Source organism: Pipistrellus hanaki (assembly GCF_964339955.1).
Source record: "Pipistrellus hanaki genome assembly, chromosome: 3".
Classification (NCBI taxonomy): domain Eukaryota; kingdom Metazoa; phylum Chordata; class Mammalia; order Chiroptera; family Vespertilionidae; genus Pipistrellus; species Pipistrellus hanaki.
The window spans coordinates 82,626,664-82,642,704 of NC_140505.1; the positions used below are offsets into that span (position 1 = coordinate 82,626,664).

Below are 16,041 nucleotides of genomic sequence, written 5' to 3' on the forward strand. Positions count from 1 at the left end.
ATATGCCCTTGACCGGAATCGAACCTGGGACCCTTCAGTCCACAGAACGATGCTCTATCCACTGAGCCAAACTGGTTAGGGCTGAAATTTTCATAATTTGAAATGTATTAAAGGAATTCAATTTTAATTACCTCCAATGGGGAAGTGGTTATCCAAGGGAGATTTATTCAATGAGGGAATATCTCTATTGGAAAACTATTCAGAGAAATGTTATTTATTATTATTATTATTATTATTGTTGTTGTTGTTTAAAAGCTAAAATTCCACCGAGAATATCCTAGAACAAATGTTACAACTTTTTAAGAACTAGCATTAGTGGAAGTCACAGATTCAGAAATCACTCTAATCCAAAGACTAAGATGCTTCTGGAGTAAGTAGTTAAATTTTCTACTTGAACTTGATACATGAATAGCAAATATGCCAACCTAATTAATCAAACTACAAAGTAGAGAGTCAGGCAGATAGTAAAATTTCAATAAATGCTTAATGAAAAGAGTTTACATACTTCCTTCACTTCCTTGAAAATGCTTACAAATTCTTCATTGATGGCTAAACTTCTGCGTTCAATATCTCCACGTAAATTTCTTCGCGTCCGCAAACTATTTTCAACAAAAAAGGTTGAAAGTGCCTTGAGAGCTTCCAACATTTCCTAAACAAGTGATGATAGAAGAAAATTATTGGGATCAATTTTCAAATGTTTTCCTAGTCTCAAGCCAAAAATTAATAAAATCATTTTCAAATAACTTATTCTGTTAAACAACCCCCAAAATGTTGAATAACCTTCACATTACTAACAGTGTCAGCATTATTTCTGAAACATAATATGTATATACTTATTGTGTATTGTGGCATGTATACAAGGTTATTTACTTCAGAACTGTTTCTAATTGCAAAGATTAGAAATTACTCTAATGTCTATTTAAAAGGAGATTGGTTAAAGAAATTATGATCCATCCATTTTAAAAAGGTGAAAAAACTTATATGCTTATTTAAATCTTTTTCTGGAAGGATATATAAAAGAAAGAAATACCACTGGCAGCCAGCAGGCTAGGACCTGAGTAAATGGGAGCAAAATTAAAGAAACTTAGAGAGATAGGCCTCTTTGAAGTGACTTTTGAACTTAGGCCTGAGTGATAGGAAAGAGACATGATGTGGGCAAAGCCTTCCACAGACAAAGGAAATGAATACAAAGATCCTAAAGCAGCAGAAAGGCCAATGTGACCAAAGCTATGGGAAACTATTAGAGGTTTTAAACACAGGGGTATTGTAATATGCTTTACATATTTAAAAGTTTGTTCCAACTTTATGAGGATGGGTGGTAGAAAGGGCAAGAAAAGCAGAAAGTAGGGAAAAACGAAAATAATCCAAGCAAGATTTGATAGTAGCATAGACCAGTGGTCGGCAAACTCATTGGTCAACAGAGCCAAATATCAACACTACAACAATTGAAATTTCTTTTGAGAGCCAAGTTTTTTAAACTTAAACTTCTTCTAACGCCACTTCTTCAAAATAGACTCTCCCAGGCCCTGGTATTTTTGTGGAAGAGCCACAATCAAGGGGCCAAAGAGCTGCATGTGGCTTGCGAGCCGCAGTTTGCCGACCACTGGCATAGACTGGCATGGTAGTAGCACTGCAGGTGATATTTTTTTTCAAGGTAGAGCCTATAAGCCTTGCTAATGGATTAGATGTGGGATGTGAAAAAAAATGACAGGTATTAAACATTACTTACGTGCTTCTTGATTATACGGGTAAAAGATGATATTCTTTACTAACAATAGAGAGATATCCAGTTTGGAGAAAAAGAGTTCTAGTGGTGTTCAGTTTTTATTATGTCGGTCAGGTATCCAATTGGAGGTGCAATATGGACAATTGATTGTACAAGTATGGAACTCCATAGAAATGTCAGAAATAGGATTATAAATTTGAGAATCATAATGCTTTTTGGTATTTAAAATTATGAAAGTAAGAGAGTTCTTCTATAGAGAGATGAACAGAGGAGAGAAGACAAAGAACCAGGCCCAAGATATGAAACAGGAACCTAAATCTTACATATGTTAATTCCTTCAACCAAACTAACACACTATATAGTCTAACAGGCTTACCCTTCCGTGTTTCAGTTACAGTGTTATTTTGAAATACTGGCTGGATTGACAAAAATAGTAAAGCTATTTAAATTCAATTTAATACTTAAGAGAGAGGAGGAAAATACCTTTTTTGTCATTGCTGTCTATTACAGATATCCCCCATTTTCCCCTTTGCCACGCCCCCTCCCAGGCCTCCACCACACTATTGTCTTAGTCCATGGGTGCTTTTAGGCTACAATTTTGAAATGACTTAGGGCTTGGCTCAAAGACATAGTCAGTAATTGTTGAATGAACAAAATCACACAGACTGGAGTGTAAATTTTAACTCCATCAATTACTAGTTATATGATGTAACTTACACTCTCTACATGCCTTATTTTTCTCATGGGTAAAAGGAAATAATGTCAATTTATTGGAATAGCTGTACTAAATGAGATAATAAATATCAATATTTGACACTGTTTTAGCCGAAGCCGGTTTGGCTCAGTGGTAGAGCGTCGGTCTGCGGACTGAAAGGTCCCAGGTTCGATTCCGGTCAAGGGCATGTACATTGGTTGCGGGCACATCCCCGGTAGGGGGTGTGCAGGAGGCAGCTGGCCGATGTTTCTCTCTCATCGACGTTTCTAGCTCTCTATCTCTCTCCCTTCCTCTCTGTTAAAAATCAATAAAATATATTTTAAAAAAAATATTTGACACTGTTTTAAACACTTAATAAATTGTATGATAAAATTAACATTTAATAACAAACAGTAAGTGCCTGGCACTTGTCTGAGCACTTCACCTGGATTCTTTCATTGAACTCTCAGAACAATCCTGATGTTACTAGAGATATTCACAATTTAGAAATAATAAGATATAAGCTTAGAGAAGTTAATGGATTCACTTAAATCATAATGCATCAATTTGGTGGTTTTATCTAGTAAATATAATGAATAGTGACAGTCATTCATTATATTATGATGTTATTTTTTACACACAAATTCTTATTGACAGCTTGTTTTCAGTGACCTACAAATTTCTAAAAGTTCAGTGATATATTATCAGCCAATTTACCTAGAGACTCAGAGATAGAGCAGAGATAACCAGCTATGATGGAGCTAGAAAGTCCAATCTGAATTTCAGGAAATATTTGGGAGAGGATGTGGACAATCTATTTTGTACAGAAATACAGCTTGAGCCCACAAATCACAGGCAGTACTTAGACTAGTAAATATTATTTCATCTTAGCAGGTTCTTCCGCGTTGGCTTACATAAAATATAATATAAATAAGAAATAAAATAAATTATATAATTTCACATTTTCATCGTTTTAACTTGTCAATGCTCAATTACACCTAACCCTGTTCTCCCGGACCTCGTACCCCCGATTCACGTTGTCTTGTCTTGTAATTTGCTCTTTTGCATCGGTTTCTCATCCTACCCTCTCCACCTCGGACCCTAGCCACTCCGAGGTTACAGACGGACCCCGCAGTCTTCCTCCCAGATCCAGAGTTATCACCGAACCTTTTCAAATAGGAGCAACACCCCGAAACCTCTTTCCTTTCCCAGGGCTCCTTGCCTCCCCCGCCATCCTCCCCGCGAAGGTCCGGGTGTCCCCCCGGCGGGGCGCGGAGTGTCCTCCCGGGGGGGCGGGGTGTCCTCCCGGCGGGGGGCGGGGTGTCCTCCCGGCGGGGCTGGGTGTCCCCCCGGCGGGGGGCTGGGTGTCCTCCCGGCGGGGCTGGGTGTCGGACCCAGACCGCCGGTCCCGGTTCAGCCCCGCAGGCGGCGTGTCCCCGGCCAGCAGCTCCGGTTACCTTGTCATTGTCCAACCGCGTCTCCAAAATCTTATGCAGCTTCCGCGACAGCGGGTTGTTGGGTTGCGCCGAGGTGCCGCCCGCCCCATTGCTGAGGCCGTTGGCGGCCCCGGACGCGGGGACCGTGACTGCCTCCCCGTTGCCCTCGGCCATCGCGCAGGAGCCCGCCCAGCTCCGCCGTGGCCGCCGGACCGGCAGCGAGGACTGCGCGTGCGCGGTGTGCGGCGCATGCGCCCGGAGAAGGCGCTGCGGGGACCGCCCGTCAGCCCGGCCCCAGCAAAGCTCCCGGGAGGCGGAGCCAAACCCTCAGCGTGAGAGGAGGGACCGATGTGGTCTGAACTGCGGTCAGATTTAGCGTTTTGGATTCACATTTGTGGGATTAAAAGGATTTCATAATTCTGAATCTATGAAGTGTAAGCTGTATGTTACAGTCACCCCCCTCTCCCCAACACCAGAGTAAACGGGACAGCCCCCTAAATCAGTGGGAGAGAGCTGTTCCCAATCTCCATTCTTGTCTTCTCATATAGGTAAATGTGTTTAAGTGAGAGACCTTCATGCATTGTGAAAAGCCAATTTATTAAAGCTTTATTGAAAAAGCAAAGCAAGCAAACTGATACATCTGGTTTACGAAATGCAGGCAGGCTTATAGCTCATTTGAAGAGCAGGTTGAGTGGGGATCTGAACTGTTATACTGTATGTATACCCTTTTGGTTATAGGCTTTAAAATTTCTTTGTTGAATATTTGGTATAGATTAATTTTCAAAGTTCCTTTTTTTTTTTACTTTGTTGTGGCCTTCCCAGAAATCAAAGAAGTACCTGGCAACTTTATCTTGCCACACTTTTAAATTGTTGGATTCACTGTTTAAGGAGTAAAACTGCCCTTTTTTATTCCCCCTCTCCCCTCCTTTTTCGCATTCTCTCAGTTGGGAGGTTTTTTAACCATTTGCTTTCATGTCCTTGGCTGGGGAAGATAATGGCTTGTTATTTACAAGTTGGCTGCAAATAGCCTGTACTGTTTGGCCTTTGTTTAACTTTCCTGTCTCAGTTTCCCTATTCCTTCTGCCCTGGAATCCTGTGACATACGTATCAGGAAACACACTGAGACCTATGCCTGGCATTTAAATTCACTAAAAGTTAATTCAAATTTAATTCACCTTCCCTAAATGCTTTTCTTTCTTATTTTTTTTTTTTTCATCACCATTTATCCTCTCTATGCCCTCTACCACCTCCCCCTCTTTTTTTCTTTTTTTAAAAGTATTTATTGAAGACATTTATGAGTCAGGTACTCTGGTAGGCATTGGAGGATCTACATTTTGTGTCTGAGACAAAGGACTTTAAAAATGTTATTGGACCATGATTAGTGCTAAAGGAAACGAAGTGCTGTTCAATGAAATAGCAATGGAGAGAGAAGCCTACTTCACCCAGGAAGCTCTGGAAAGTAATTGCCCATTAACAGATTGGAAGAATGTGAGACAGGGTAAAATCATTCCCCAGGGAGAAAATGTAAATACAAAGTTCCCAAACCAAGAAAGAACTTGATTGTTCCACAAATTGGCCAAAGCCAAGGTAGCTATTGAGTAAATAACACAAAAGAAATGAGTTTAACTAGATTAGAACTATATTCCTAGGAAGGTCTAGATGACAAGCATCATTATTTCTATTCTTTTTTTTTCTCTCTCACTTTTTAAAATTTAGGTCAGACCCCACTGATGTGGCTCCAGTGGTTGAGCCCTGACCTGTGAACCAGGAGGTCACAGCTGGATTCCTAGCCTGGGGGCACACTCGGGTTTCCAGCTCCGTCCCCAACAGGAGGCATGCAGGAGGCAGCTAATCAATGATTCTCTCTCATCGTTGATTTTTCTATAACTTCCTCCCTCTCTCTTCTTCTCTGAAATTAATATAAATATATTTTTAAAAAAATAAGTATTTTAAAATTGGAGTCAGAATAAACTCTCTGAACCTCTTGTGATGCATGTGTCTGCTTTTATGCCAGTACCATGATGTCTTAATTAACATAGCCTTATAGAATAGATTGATATCAGGTTCTTCTTTCTCAATATTGATTTGGTTATCAGGGTCTTCTGTGGTTCCATATAAATTTTAGAATTATTTGTTCTACCTCTGTAAAAAAAAAAAAAAGTCTTTGATATTTTAGTTAGAGATTGCATTAAATCTATAGAGTGTTTTTGGATGGTATGGACATTTTTTAAAAATATATTTTATTGGTTTTTCACAGAGAGGAAGAGAGAGGGATAGAGAGTTAGAAACATCAATGAGAGAATCATCGATCAGCTGCCTCTTGCACACCCCCTACTGTGGATGCGCCCGCAACCAAGGTGCATGCCCTTGACTGGAATCGAACCCGGGACCTTTCAGTCCCCAGGCCGATGCTCTATCCACTGAGCCAAACTGGTCCCAGCGGTATGGACATTTTAATAATATTATTCTTCCTAACCATGAACATGATATATGCTTCCATTTATTTTATCTTCACTTTCTTTCTTCAGTGTCTTATACAGGCATTTTACCTCCTTGGTTAAATTTATTACTAGGTATTTTATTTTTCTAGTACAATTGTAAATGGGATTGCTTTATTAATTAATCTTTCTGATAGTTCATTATTGGTATATAAAAGTACAACAGATTTCTGGATATTAATTTTGTAGGAGAGATAGAGAGGGAAAAAAGAGGGGGGGGTGGAGAGGAAAGAAATGCTTTTAAAATGAAGAAATGGCCTGGCTGATGTTGCTCAGTGATTGAGCATAGACCTATGAACCAGTAGGTCATGGTTCAATTCCCAGTTGGGATGCATGCCTAGATTGGGGCTCCATCCCCAGAAGGAGGCTTGTAAGAAGTGGCCATTCAATGGTTCTCTTTTATCATTGATGTTTCTATCTCCCTCTCCCTCTGCTTTCCTCTCTGTGAAATCAATAAAGGCAAATTCATCTTTTTAAAAGAAAGGAAATGCTTTATGTAATTTTTGCTAAAAATCCAGTGTTTTTTCTAAGTGTGGTTCCTGGACCAGGAATATCAGCATTACCAGGAAACTTATCAGAAAAGCAAATTCTAAGGCCCTACCCTAGACCCACTGCATCAGAAACTTTGAGGATAAGGCCTGATAATCAATGTTCTAATGGTCCTCCAGAACACTAAAATTTTGTGTTCTCTTGTACTGGCTTTATCACATGTGTTTTTCAGTGAATGTATATCCAAATATGACAGGTCCCAAAGAGAAACTTAATTTCTGCAATAATTTTGGGCCCCCTCTCTCTCTCTCTCTCTCTTTCTCTCTCTCTCTCTCTCTCTCTCTCTCTCTCTCTCTCTCTCTCTCTCTCTCTCTCTCCTTCTCATTCTCACAAACCTAGAGAGTTTATGGAAAAATAAATAAGAAGTAGAATTTGTATGTGGTTTTTGCATACATTCCTCATCAATGTCCTCGCTTATAATAAGACTAGACGCCCATTGCATGAAGAGATTCATGCAATAGGCCTTCCTTCCCTTGGCTTCCAGCACTGGTTTTCCTCCGGCACCTGGGATCCAGGCCTTCGCTCCTGCTGGAGTCTGCCTTCTTCGTCTCTGCAGCAGACTCCCACTGGAGTCTGCCATCTTCGCTATAGATTCAGGCTGGAGTCTGCTGTCTTTATCTTTGCTGCAGACCCTGGCTGGAATCTGCCATGTCTTGGTCTTCTTTGCAGACTACCATCTTCGTCTTCGCTGGGACCAGAGTGCCGCTCCTATAGATCCCTTTGCCCCCACCCTCCCTCTCATAGCAGGTGTCCTGCCCCATCTGGCCCTGCCACTCAGCGCCTAGAGCAGCTAAGCAGTACTATCTTTTTCCTTCTAATTTGCATATTTCCTCCTGATTGGCTGATGGGTGTAGCAGTGATGGCTAATTTGCATATTTCTCTTTTATTAGTGTAGATACCGTAAAGAACAGTGTTATTCATTTATATATCCCACAGCAGAAATTAGTATGCCTTATGCATTCAATAAATACTTGTTGATGAACAAATAAACTTTTTTTAAATAAAAATTAATATTTTTAAAAAATATATTTTATTGATTTTTTACAGAGAGGAAGGGAGAGGGAGAGAGAGTCAGAAACATCAATGAGAGAAAAACATCTCTCAGCTGCCTCCTGCACACCTTCCACTGGAGATGTGCCCACAACCAAGGTACATGCCCTTGACGGAAATTGAACCCGGTACCCTTCAGTCACAGGCCTATGCTCTATTCACTGAGCCAAACCAGTCAGAGCTAAGGTGTTTTGTGTATGTTTTTTTAATTTATACAGACATCCAGTTAGGATGGTGATTGTTTGTTTACTCTTTGGTGGGCACATGTTCATCTAATGTTACAACATAACATATGTGTTTATAGTTTAAACAGAGGAAATTATTTGCCACAATCAAGAAAAACAATTCAAACCAAGTGTCATACTAATTTGGGGTAAAAAAAAAAAAATGAGATTCTTTGTTCAGTTTAGGTTATTAAAATATATTCAGTAAATTATGGTTAATGATAATAATATGCATATCAGGGTTAGTAAGCCTTTATGTAAAGATCTCACTGAAAAATTAGGTTGTCATTTCTGGCAACCTAAAACAAATTTATGCTGATTGTAAAATTGAAATACATATTCTAATAACCATACCAGAAAAAGCACATTAGATGTTATTACTGAAATATGAATTTTGAAAATGCTAAGAACATAAAATCAAACATAGGCAGTTAAAAGCAATTCTTTTATGATCACAGATTTATGGATTAGTTAATCAATATTTGAATTGTATGTGTGTTGCTCAATTGTTAAACCATTCCTCTTACAAACTATAAGTGAATATTAATGAGAAATCCCATGGCATTCAGCAGCAGCATTCTGTCACTGAGTTAGGGCAATTGTCAATTTTAATTTTAAAAATTAATACAATGGAATTTTGGGAGTCAGCTTGAAGCAGTAAGTATACAGAAATAGCAAGACCTAAGTCAGGTAAGACTCTATCATAGGAGATTTGATAGCAAAGTAACTGGTTAGCAAAAATTGAATTGCTCTCCAGCAATTGGCATATAATTATGATTGATTACATTCTTCATAATGAATAGTTGACCTCTGATGTTATTTGGTTTTCAGTGTACGGCCAGCCTGTTCAAAGAGCTGCCTGATGTCAAAGATGAAATGATTCATTCTGAACAAGAAATTCAATCATGAGACCAAGGAACAGAGCCTTCAAACCTAGCTGGCACTTTGTACCATGGAGAGAAAAGCGTGGGGAGGAGTGACAATAGGCGGACAGCCACCTTTGTGAAGCACCAGCTTGGTGTGAGAGGCCTGATAAAATACGCACTGTGAATTATTGAGGTCAGCCCTATTCCTTAGTCTAAAAGAGTAAAAACAGTGTGCTGTAGTAATCTCAGAGGAGAGAAGACAAAGGAAGACTCTTTAATTAATATGAGATGATTCCATCCCTAGCCAGTTACTCAATGGTTAGAGCGTCAACCTGAGGACTAAAGGGTCTAGGGTTCGATTCTGGTCGAGGGCACGTACCACAGTTGTGGGTTCCATCCCCAGCCCCTGTGGGAGGCAACCAATCAATGTGTCTTTCTCATAGCCATCTCTCTCTCTCTCTCTCTCTCTCTCTCTCTCTCTCTCTCTCTCTCTCTCTCTCTCTCTCTCTCTCTTTCTCCTCCTCTTCCTCCTCCTCCTCCTCCGCCTCCTCCTCCTCCTCCTCCTCCTCTTCCTCCTCCCTTTCACACTCTTTCTTAAAAAAATAAATAAATAAATCCTCAGGTAAGGATTAACAAACAAAACAAAAAAGGAAAGAAAAGATGAGATGATTCCCAAAGCTTAATGAACAGAAATGCTGCGAACAAAAAGTATCCAGATCCTGCCACCCTGGCAGGATCCTCAATCCAGACCCAATCTCAGACTTAAAAACGTATCAGATGAGTGGTGCTAACAACAAGCATGTCAAACTCAAAGGTTAACATAGGCCAAATATACAAGGTTTAAGTTTATGTGGGCCACAAAAACAAAAAAGCTTCCATTTCCATAGAAACATAGGTTTATTTTGATAGAGACATGCTGAATCCAAAGGGCTGGAAAAAAAAAATGAGTAATTGTTAACATAAAATAATAGAACATTTTAATAAAAATTAATATTTTTTCTTGAACATTAACTTACTAGACACTGACTAACTGCACAAATTAATAGGCATAATGCAAATAAATCTATTTTTCTTGTTCTCTGAAAGCAAAATATTTCCTGTCACACACACCAAACAAGTCAGTCCAGAACTAATGATGTGGCAGTCAGCTGCTAAAATATTCGCTGTGGCTATTAGTGGAGAGAAACAGTTAGCCTGCGCATAAGGGAAATTAATGCAACGTGATTATAGTAATCAGTCATTAGTGAACATTGTAGTTCATTATTAATAATTATGTATAACAGAATATTATAAAAATTAAATTACAAAACTTTTTATTAAAACATTTCTTACATACCATTATATTGGCTGGGCCACAAAAATATTCATTGTTGGCTGCATGCAGCCTGTGGGCCACGAGTTTGACACGCTTGCAGTGTACAAGGAAAAATACTCTCTTTCTCTTGCATAACTGCAGGATGGCTCCTCAGAGTCCTGTCTCTAAAATCTATTTTCTTTTTTTTTTAAGTAAAGGATAGGTACTATTATTATTTCTAACTTATAAATGACCTGTCTCTGATAGAAAGTCGGCATCAAATAAAAATTACTTATTAAGTATATCTCTACATATTTTGCCATACCTGACACAAATTTATGATGATGAGTTTTTCAATCAAGAATTTTTTAAGGTCATTGAATTAATGTTTGTTATTCCTGCTTAACTTTATATAATAAAAGCCTAAGCGACCATGGGGCCGAATGACCAGAATGACCAGTCGCTATGATGCGCACTGATGACCAGGGACAAATGCTCACTGCAGAAGCTGCCCCCTGGTGGTCAGTGTGCTCCCATGGGGAAGTGCCACTCAGAAATTGGGGTCACAGCTGGCAAGCACAGCAGAGGTGGCAAGAACCTTACCGGCCTCCATGGTAGCGCTCAGGAACAGTGAACCAAATGGTACGGAGCAGCGAGCAGGCAGGGGGTGGTAAGTGAAGGGTCCCAGACTGTATGAGGGCACAGGCTGGGCTGAGAAACACCCCCTCTCCCCTATGCACGAATTTCATTCACCAGGCTTCTAATAAAGGGATATAAACTTTTTGTAAACTCTAATGATGCTAATATTACTTTTTCTTTACAAAAAAAAAAATAAAGCCATAACTCTGGCTGGTGTGCCTCATTGGTTAGAACTTTGGCAGGCACACTGAAGGGTTTTGGGTTTGATTTTCAGTCAAGAGTTGCAGGTTCTATCCTTTGCCCCTTTTAGAGTGCACGTGGGAGGCAATCAATCGATGTGTCTTTCTCTCCATCAATGTTCTCCCCCTTTTCCTCTCCCTGTCTTACCCTTCCTCCCACTCTCTGAAAATCAATGGAAAAAATATCTTCCGGTGAAAATGAACAACAAAAAAGCCATAAAATACCATTGAGTTTATTTTAATTCCATGTTAGTTAGCCATGACTCCTGAAGAAATACATGTCAATATATAGGGTAATTTTCTTCTTTTTTTTTAAACTTTATTTTAATTTATTTTTTGTTAATCCTCACCCGAGGATATTTTTCCATTGACTTTTAGGGAAAGTGGAAGAGAGAGGGAAAGACAAAGAGGAATATTGATGTGAGAGAAACACATTGATTGGTTGCCTCCTGCACAAGCTCTAACCAGGTCCTGGATCGGGGAGGAGCCTGCAACCAAGGTATGTGCCCTTGACTGGAATCATCAGGGTAATTTTCTTCAAAAGTGTAAAGCAAAGTTAATTATTTGTTGAAATTATGATATCCTCCAAAAGGTAAGAGATCATTTAAAATTAAGTATAATGAAAGAACACCTAGTTAACTGTCCATAATTTTTTATAAGCAACAACATCAATGATTTAATAATGAGGTTTTTCCCCACCAGAGAAAAAGGAATAAAATGCAAAATAGTAGACAGAAAAAGTAATGCATATTATTGAACTTAACATTTCCATTGGCTTCTAGTAGGTGCAAACAATATATCCTGGTAATTTCTTATGTTTAATTCAAAGAAAGTACTTTTTCCCAAAATGCCTTAAATAATATTTAAATTGAGATGAGAACTAAAAATACTCACACTTTTCCACCTTTAGCATGCTATATTTAAAATAGCTATGTATATTTGTATAATATTTTGAATGTGTACTATATTGAGCTTTGATTATTAAATGTATGAAAGTCCTACATTAAGTATATTTTGGGATTAAAAGAGTATAAATAGTAAAAAAAAATTAATAAGTATGAGAATATTCACAAAATTGTTTTAATCCTCACCCTAGGACATGCTTTCAGAGAGAAAGGAAGGGAGAAGGAGCGAGAGAAAGAAAAAGAGAAACATCAAACCCGAAATCTGGGTATCTGCCCTGACTGAGAATTGAACCCATTCCCTATCCATGTATGGGGAGGACACTCCAACCAACTGAACCACAGCGACCAGGGCAAGCATGAGAATATTAATACAAATATGTTTTATACATTTTAATGTAAATTTTCATTTTTATACATAAATGATTGTATAGACAAACTATACATTTATAAGTAATAATATAAGTAGGGAGAAAAATACCACATTTTCAAAAAATCAGAGAGATCATATGGGAGAACACAGAAAGATAAAATATTCATAAAAAATGACAGTATATGTTCTTACTTATGTAAAATTCTTCATGTGAGGGTAGAAAAATTAGATATAGACATTCCAACTATAGAAAAGTCCATGACAAATTGTCAAATGAAAATATTAGAGTTTTAAGTATATAAAGTTTGTTATATAATGGAAAACAATGAAACAAAGAGACACCAGAGATACTTTTGAATAAATGATATTTGCTTTTTTTAACTAGGAAAATATATAAAAGGATGTATGCTGGCTTATTAAAAATGGATAATCCAGGGGATGTGAAAGCTCTTGCATTTTCTTTACACCTCTTTGTGTTATTACACTTATACAATAAACATATGCTAGCATTTTTTTCACATTGAAATATTTTGTTGAAGTAAAACAGAAAACTGCATAGATCATGTGTTCAGCTCAATGAAGTATCACAGAATGAACATAACCATATTATTGCTACAGATGGAAAAAAAATACTGTCATCTCAGAAGCCCCCTCAGACCTCTAGAGTCAGTACCCTCAAGATCCATCTCTCTTACCTATCCTATCTCCACAGATTAATACCATTACTTTTCAACTTTATATAAATGAAACAATGAACTATAGACATTTTTTATATATCTGTGCTCAGTAGTTTAACCTATGTTTATAAGATTCATCTATGTTGTTTTATGTAACAATAATTCATTCTTTTTTTATTGCTACAAATACTCAGTTTATGAATACAATTTATATTCTACTATTGATGGGAGTTTTGTTGTTTCCAATATCGAGGTAATAGGAATAATACAAATACTGTCGCAAAAATTCCTGTACATGTTTTTACTGGACACACACTCTTTTCCTCTGGGAACATACCAGGGTTCTGTTTGCAGTGAGCAACCTTGACGTATGAGGTAACGTTCTGGACAAAGATCAGGCCAGCTTACCATTCCCTATAAAACAGCAGGCTCCCCGAGCTCAATGTTTCTCCCTGTATTGCAACCCGCTGCACCTGCAGGTGCCATCTGGGCTCCCTGTTGCCTCCAATGGAAACGGGGAACAGGCACAGTGACGCTCACGCTGTTTCCTGTGCCAGGAGTAACAAAATACTTTGTCTCTGGCCCAGGTCTCTTCTACCAGCGTCCTTGAAACAGTAACAGGCTAACTGATTAGCTTGGAATAAAAGTAAAATAAAATCCCAACTCCACACCCATCACCCCAAATGCTTCATTGTATATTTTCCACAAATATAACCACAATAAAAACAGCAAAATCAGGAAAATAACATTGAAAAAATCACTGGCTGTGTAAACTGACTGGCTCAACAACACCAAGCCCTTTGAGGACAGCCACCAGCACAAGCTGTGAGACCAGAAAAGTTAGGAAAGTGAAGGGAGCGGTGAATTCCAGAGTCGCCCTTAGGGCTTATAGGGAACCGTGTGATCTGGCTGCAGCTACCGTGGCTACTGCATTCACTTCATCCTTTCATGGAAAGGTCAGCTGGCCGGGATGTACCAGGGCAGCGGCTCTGGCTTTGGCTCTGGCTCTGGCTGCAGCTGTCCGACACTCCGGGACCCTCAGAACCACTGTGCCCGGCGGCCCCTGGCGCTGGCACAGAGGTTGTCCTCCACAAGCGGGGTGGGTAGGGCAGTAGAAGGTGCGTGTGCTGAGTCTGCCAGACGGGGGCAGCCCAGGCTGCGTGAGCGCCAGTGTCTGCGGTCCAGGCTCTGCTAATCCACCCTGAAGGCCCGATAGAACCTCGCAGGCGCAAGGCGGGTGGGAGGGTGGGAGAGGTAAGGGGAAAGAAGGGGCAGTTGAAGGGAAGAGGTGCGGACCGAGGAGTGCAGAGCAAAGGAAAAAAGGAAGTCCCCCTGAAGCGCCCCCCCGCCCCCCCCTTCAACTGATGGGGTCCAAGTGCCGCAGATTCTCCCACAAATTATTTGCAGTCTCTTCCAGATGCTCCAGCCCTTTCCGGGCCTATCGGACACAGGTGAAGTCACAGTAAATTATTTGATGGTCTTGAAAAAAAAAGTCCTCAGATCTCGTCCAAGTTTCACCAAACACAAGAATCACAGATGCCTTTACTTATCACGTGTTTTTGTTGTTGTTTTGTTATTCTCAGTCTTGGACAGTTTCTCAAACTTTCCTAACTTTTATGGCTGACACTTTTGAAGATTATAGATCAGCCATTTTATAGACTGTCCCTCATTTTCACTTCTGAGCAGTTTCCACATAATGAGATTCGGTATGCAGTTTTGGTAGGGATGTCACTGTAATGGATCGTGGGTTCTCTTTGCATCTTATCAGGCAGTGCAGAATTGTATTTTGTCCTATTCTGACGACTTTCACCCTGGTCATTTGATTAAGGTTCATGGGAAGTAATTTGAAATTATTTAAATATCCCATTTCTCATCAAACTTTGAACTTAGTTGTTTAGGTCTTATAGTTTCCCATTTTATTCAGAGTCATAATTCATTACTATTATTATTTATTTTTATGCTCAAATTGTCCCAGACTTTGCCAGTAGGAGGCCATCCACAGTGGCTTCTGTGTCCTTTTTAAACAATTTCACTGATTATTTGCTTGCATTCTGTCATAATAATATATTCCAGGCTCATCTCATACTTTTGGTGCTTACATATCCATCCACGCATTTTGAAAACCATGAGTTCATATCAATCCTATTTCCAATCAACACCTCAGGATTCATTTTCATTTTCTTCCTTTCTGGGATTGTAATTTCCTTCTTAAGCAATAAGAAACTTGTTTTCCATTGTCCCTAAATTTTACTTATTTGTTCAATCACCTATATGTAACCTAGTAGAAATTGGGGAAAGAAAAAAAAAAAGGCAGGCAACTCACATAAGAGAATATCTAATTGTCAATAAGCATAGAAAAAGGTGCTCAATATCATTAATAATCCAAAAATGCAAATTAAAACCACAACAAAATATCATCAATACCCAAGTGGTAGAGAACATAATATTACATTATGCTAGTCAGGTATAAATTAGTATAACTACTTTGAAAAAGATTTTGGACTTCTTTACAAAACCATGATAGAAAAATTCCTCTACTAAAGTACATTCAAAGGAATTAATGCTGAAAAGGAATACTAATAGTAACATTAATAGTAACATTATTTCATTATTAATGAAAACTACCTGAAAGTCCATAAAATTCTGAATACATGAATAAATTGTAGTATATTTATACAAAGAAATGTCAATAACAATGAACATGAACAAACTTCAAGGGACATCTAACAACATAGACTAATCTCACAAAAACATACATTGAGCAAACGAAGAATGACCTTAAATGATGGTGTTATATGAGGTTTAAGAAATAGCACCAGGCACAACTAAACAATGTTGTTAGAATAGTGGTTGTAATAGTGAGAGAAAAACCTC

General features: G+C 38.8%; 1 protein-coding gene across 1 annotated transcript in view; it reads right to left on the minus strand.

The window, feature by feature from the left end:
* COG6 (component of oligomeric golgi complex 6) overlaps positions 1 to 4,090 on the minus strand; it is a 79,421-nt gene extending 75,331 nt beyond the window's left edge. Inside the window, exons 1-2 of the mRNA XM_084879388.1 lie at positions 3,878 to 4,090; positions 506 to 649 (exon numbers count right to left, since the gene is read on the minus strand). Of these exons, the coding sequence (XP_084735514.1) occupies positions 506 to 649; positions 3,878 to 4,030 (297 nt within the window). The 5' untranslated portion in view covers positions 4,031 to 4,090. The remainder of the gene's footprint in view (positions 1 to 505; positions 650 to 3,877) is intronic.
* Between the last annotated feature and the right edge of the window lie 11,951 nt (positions 4,091 to 16,041).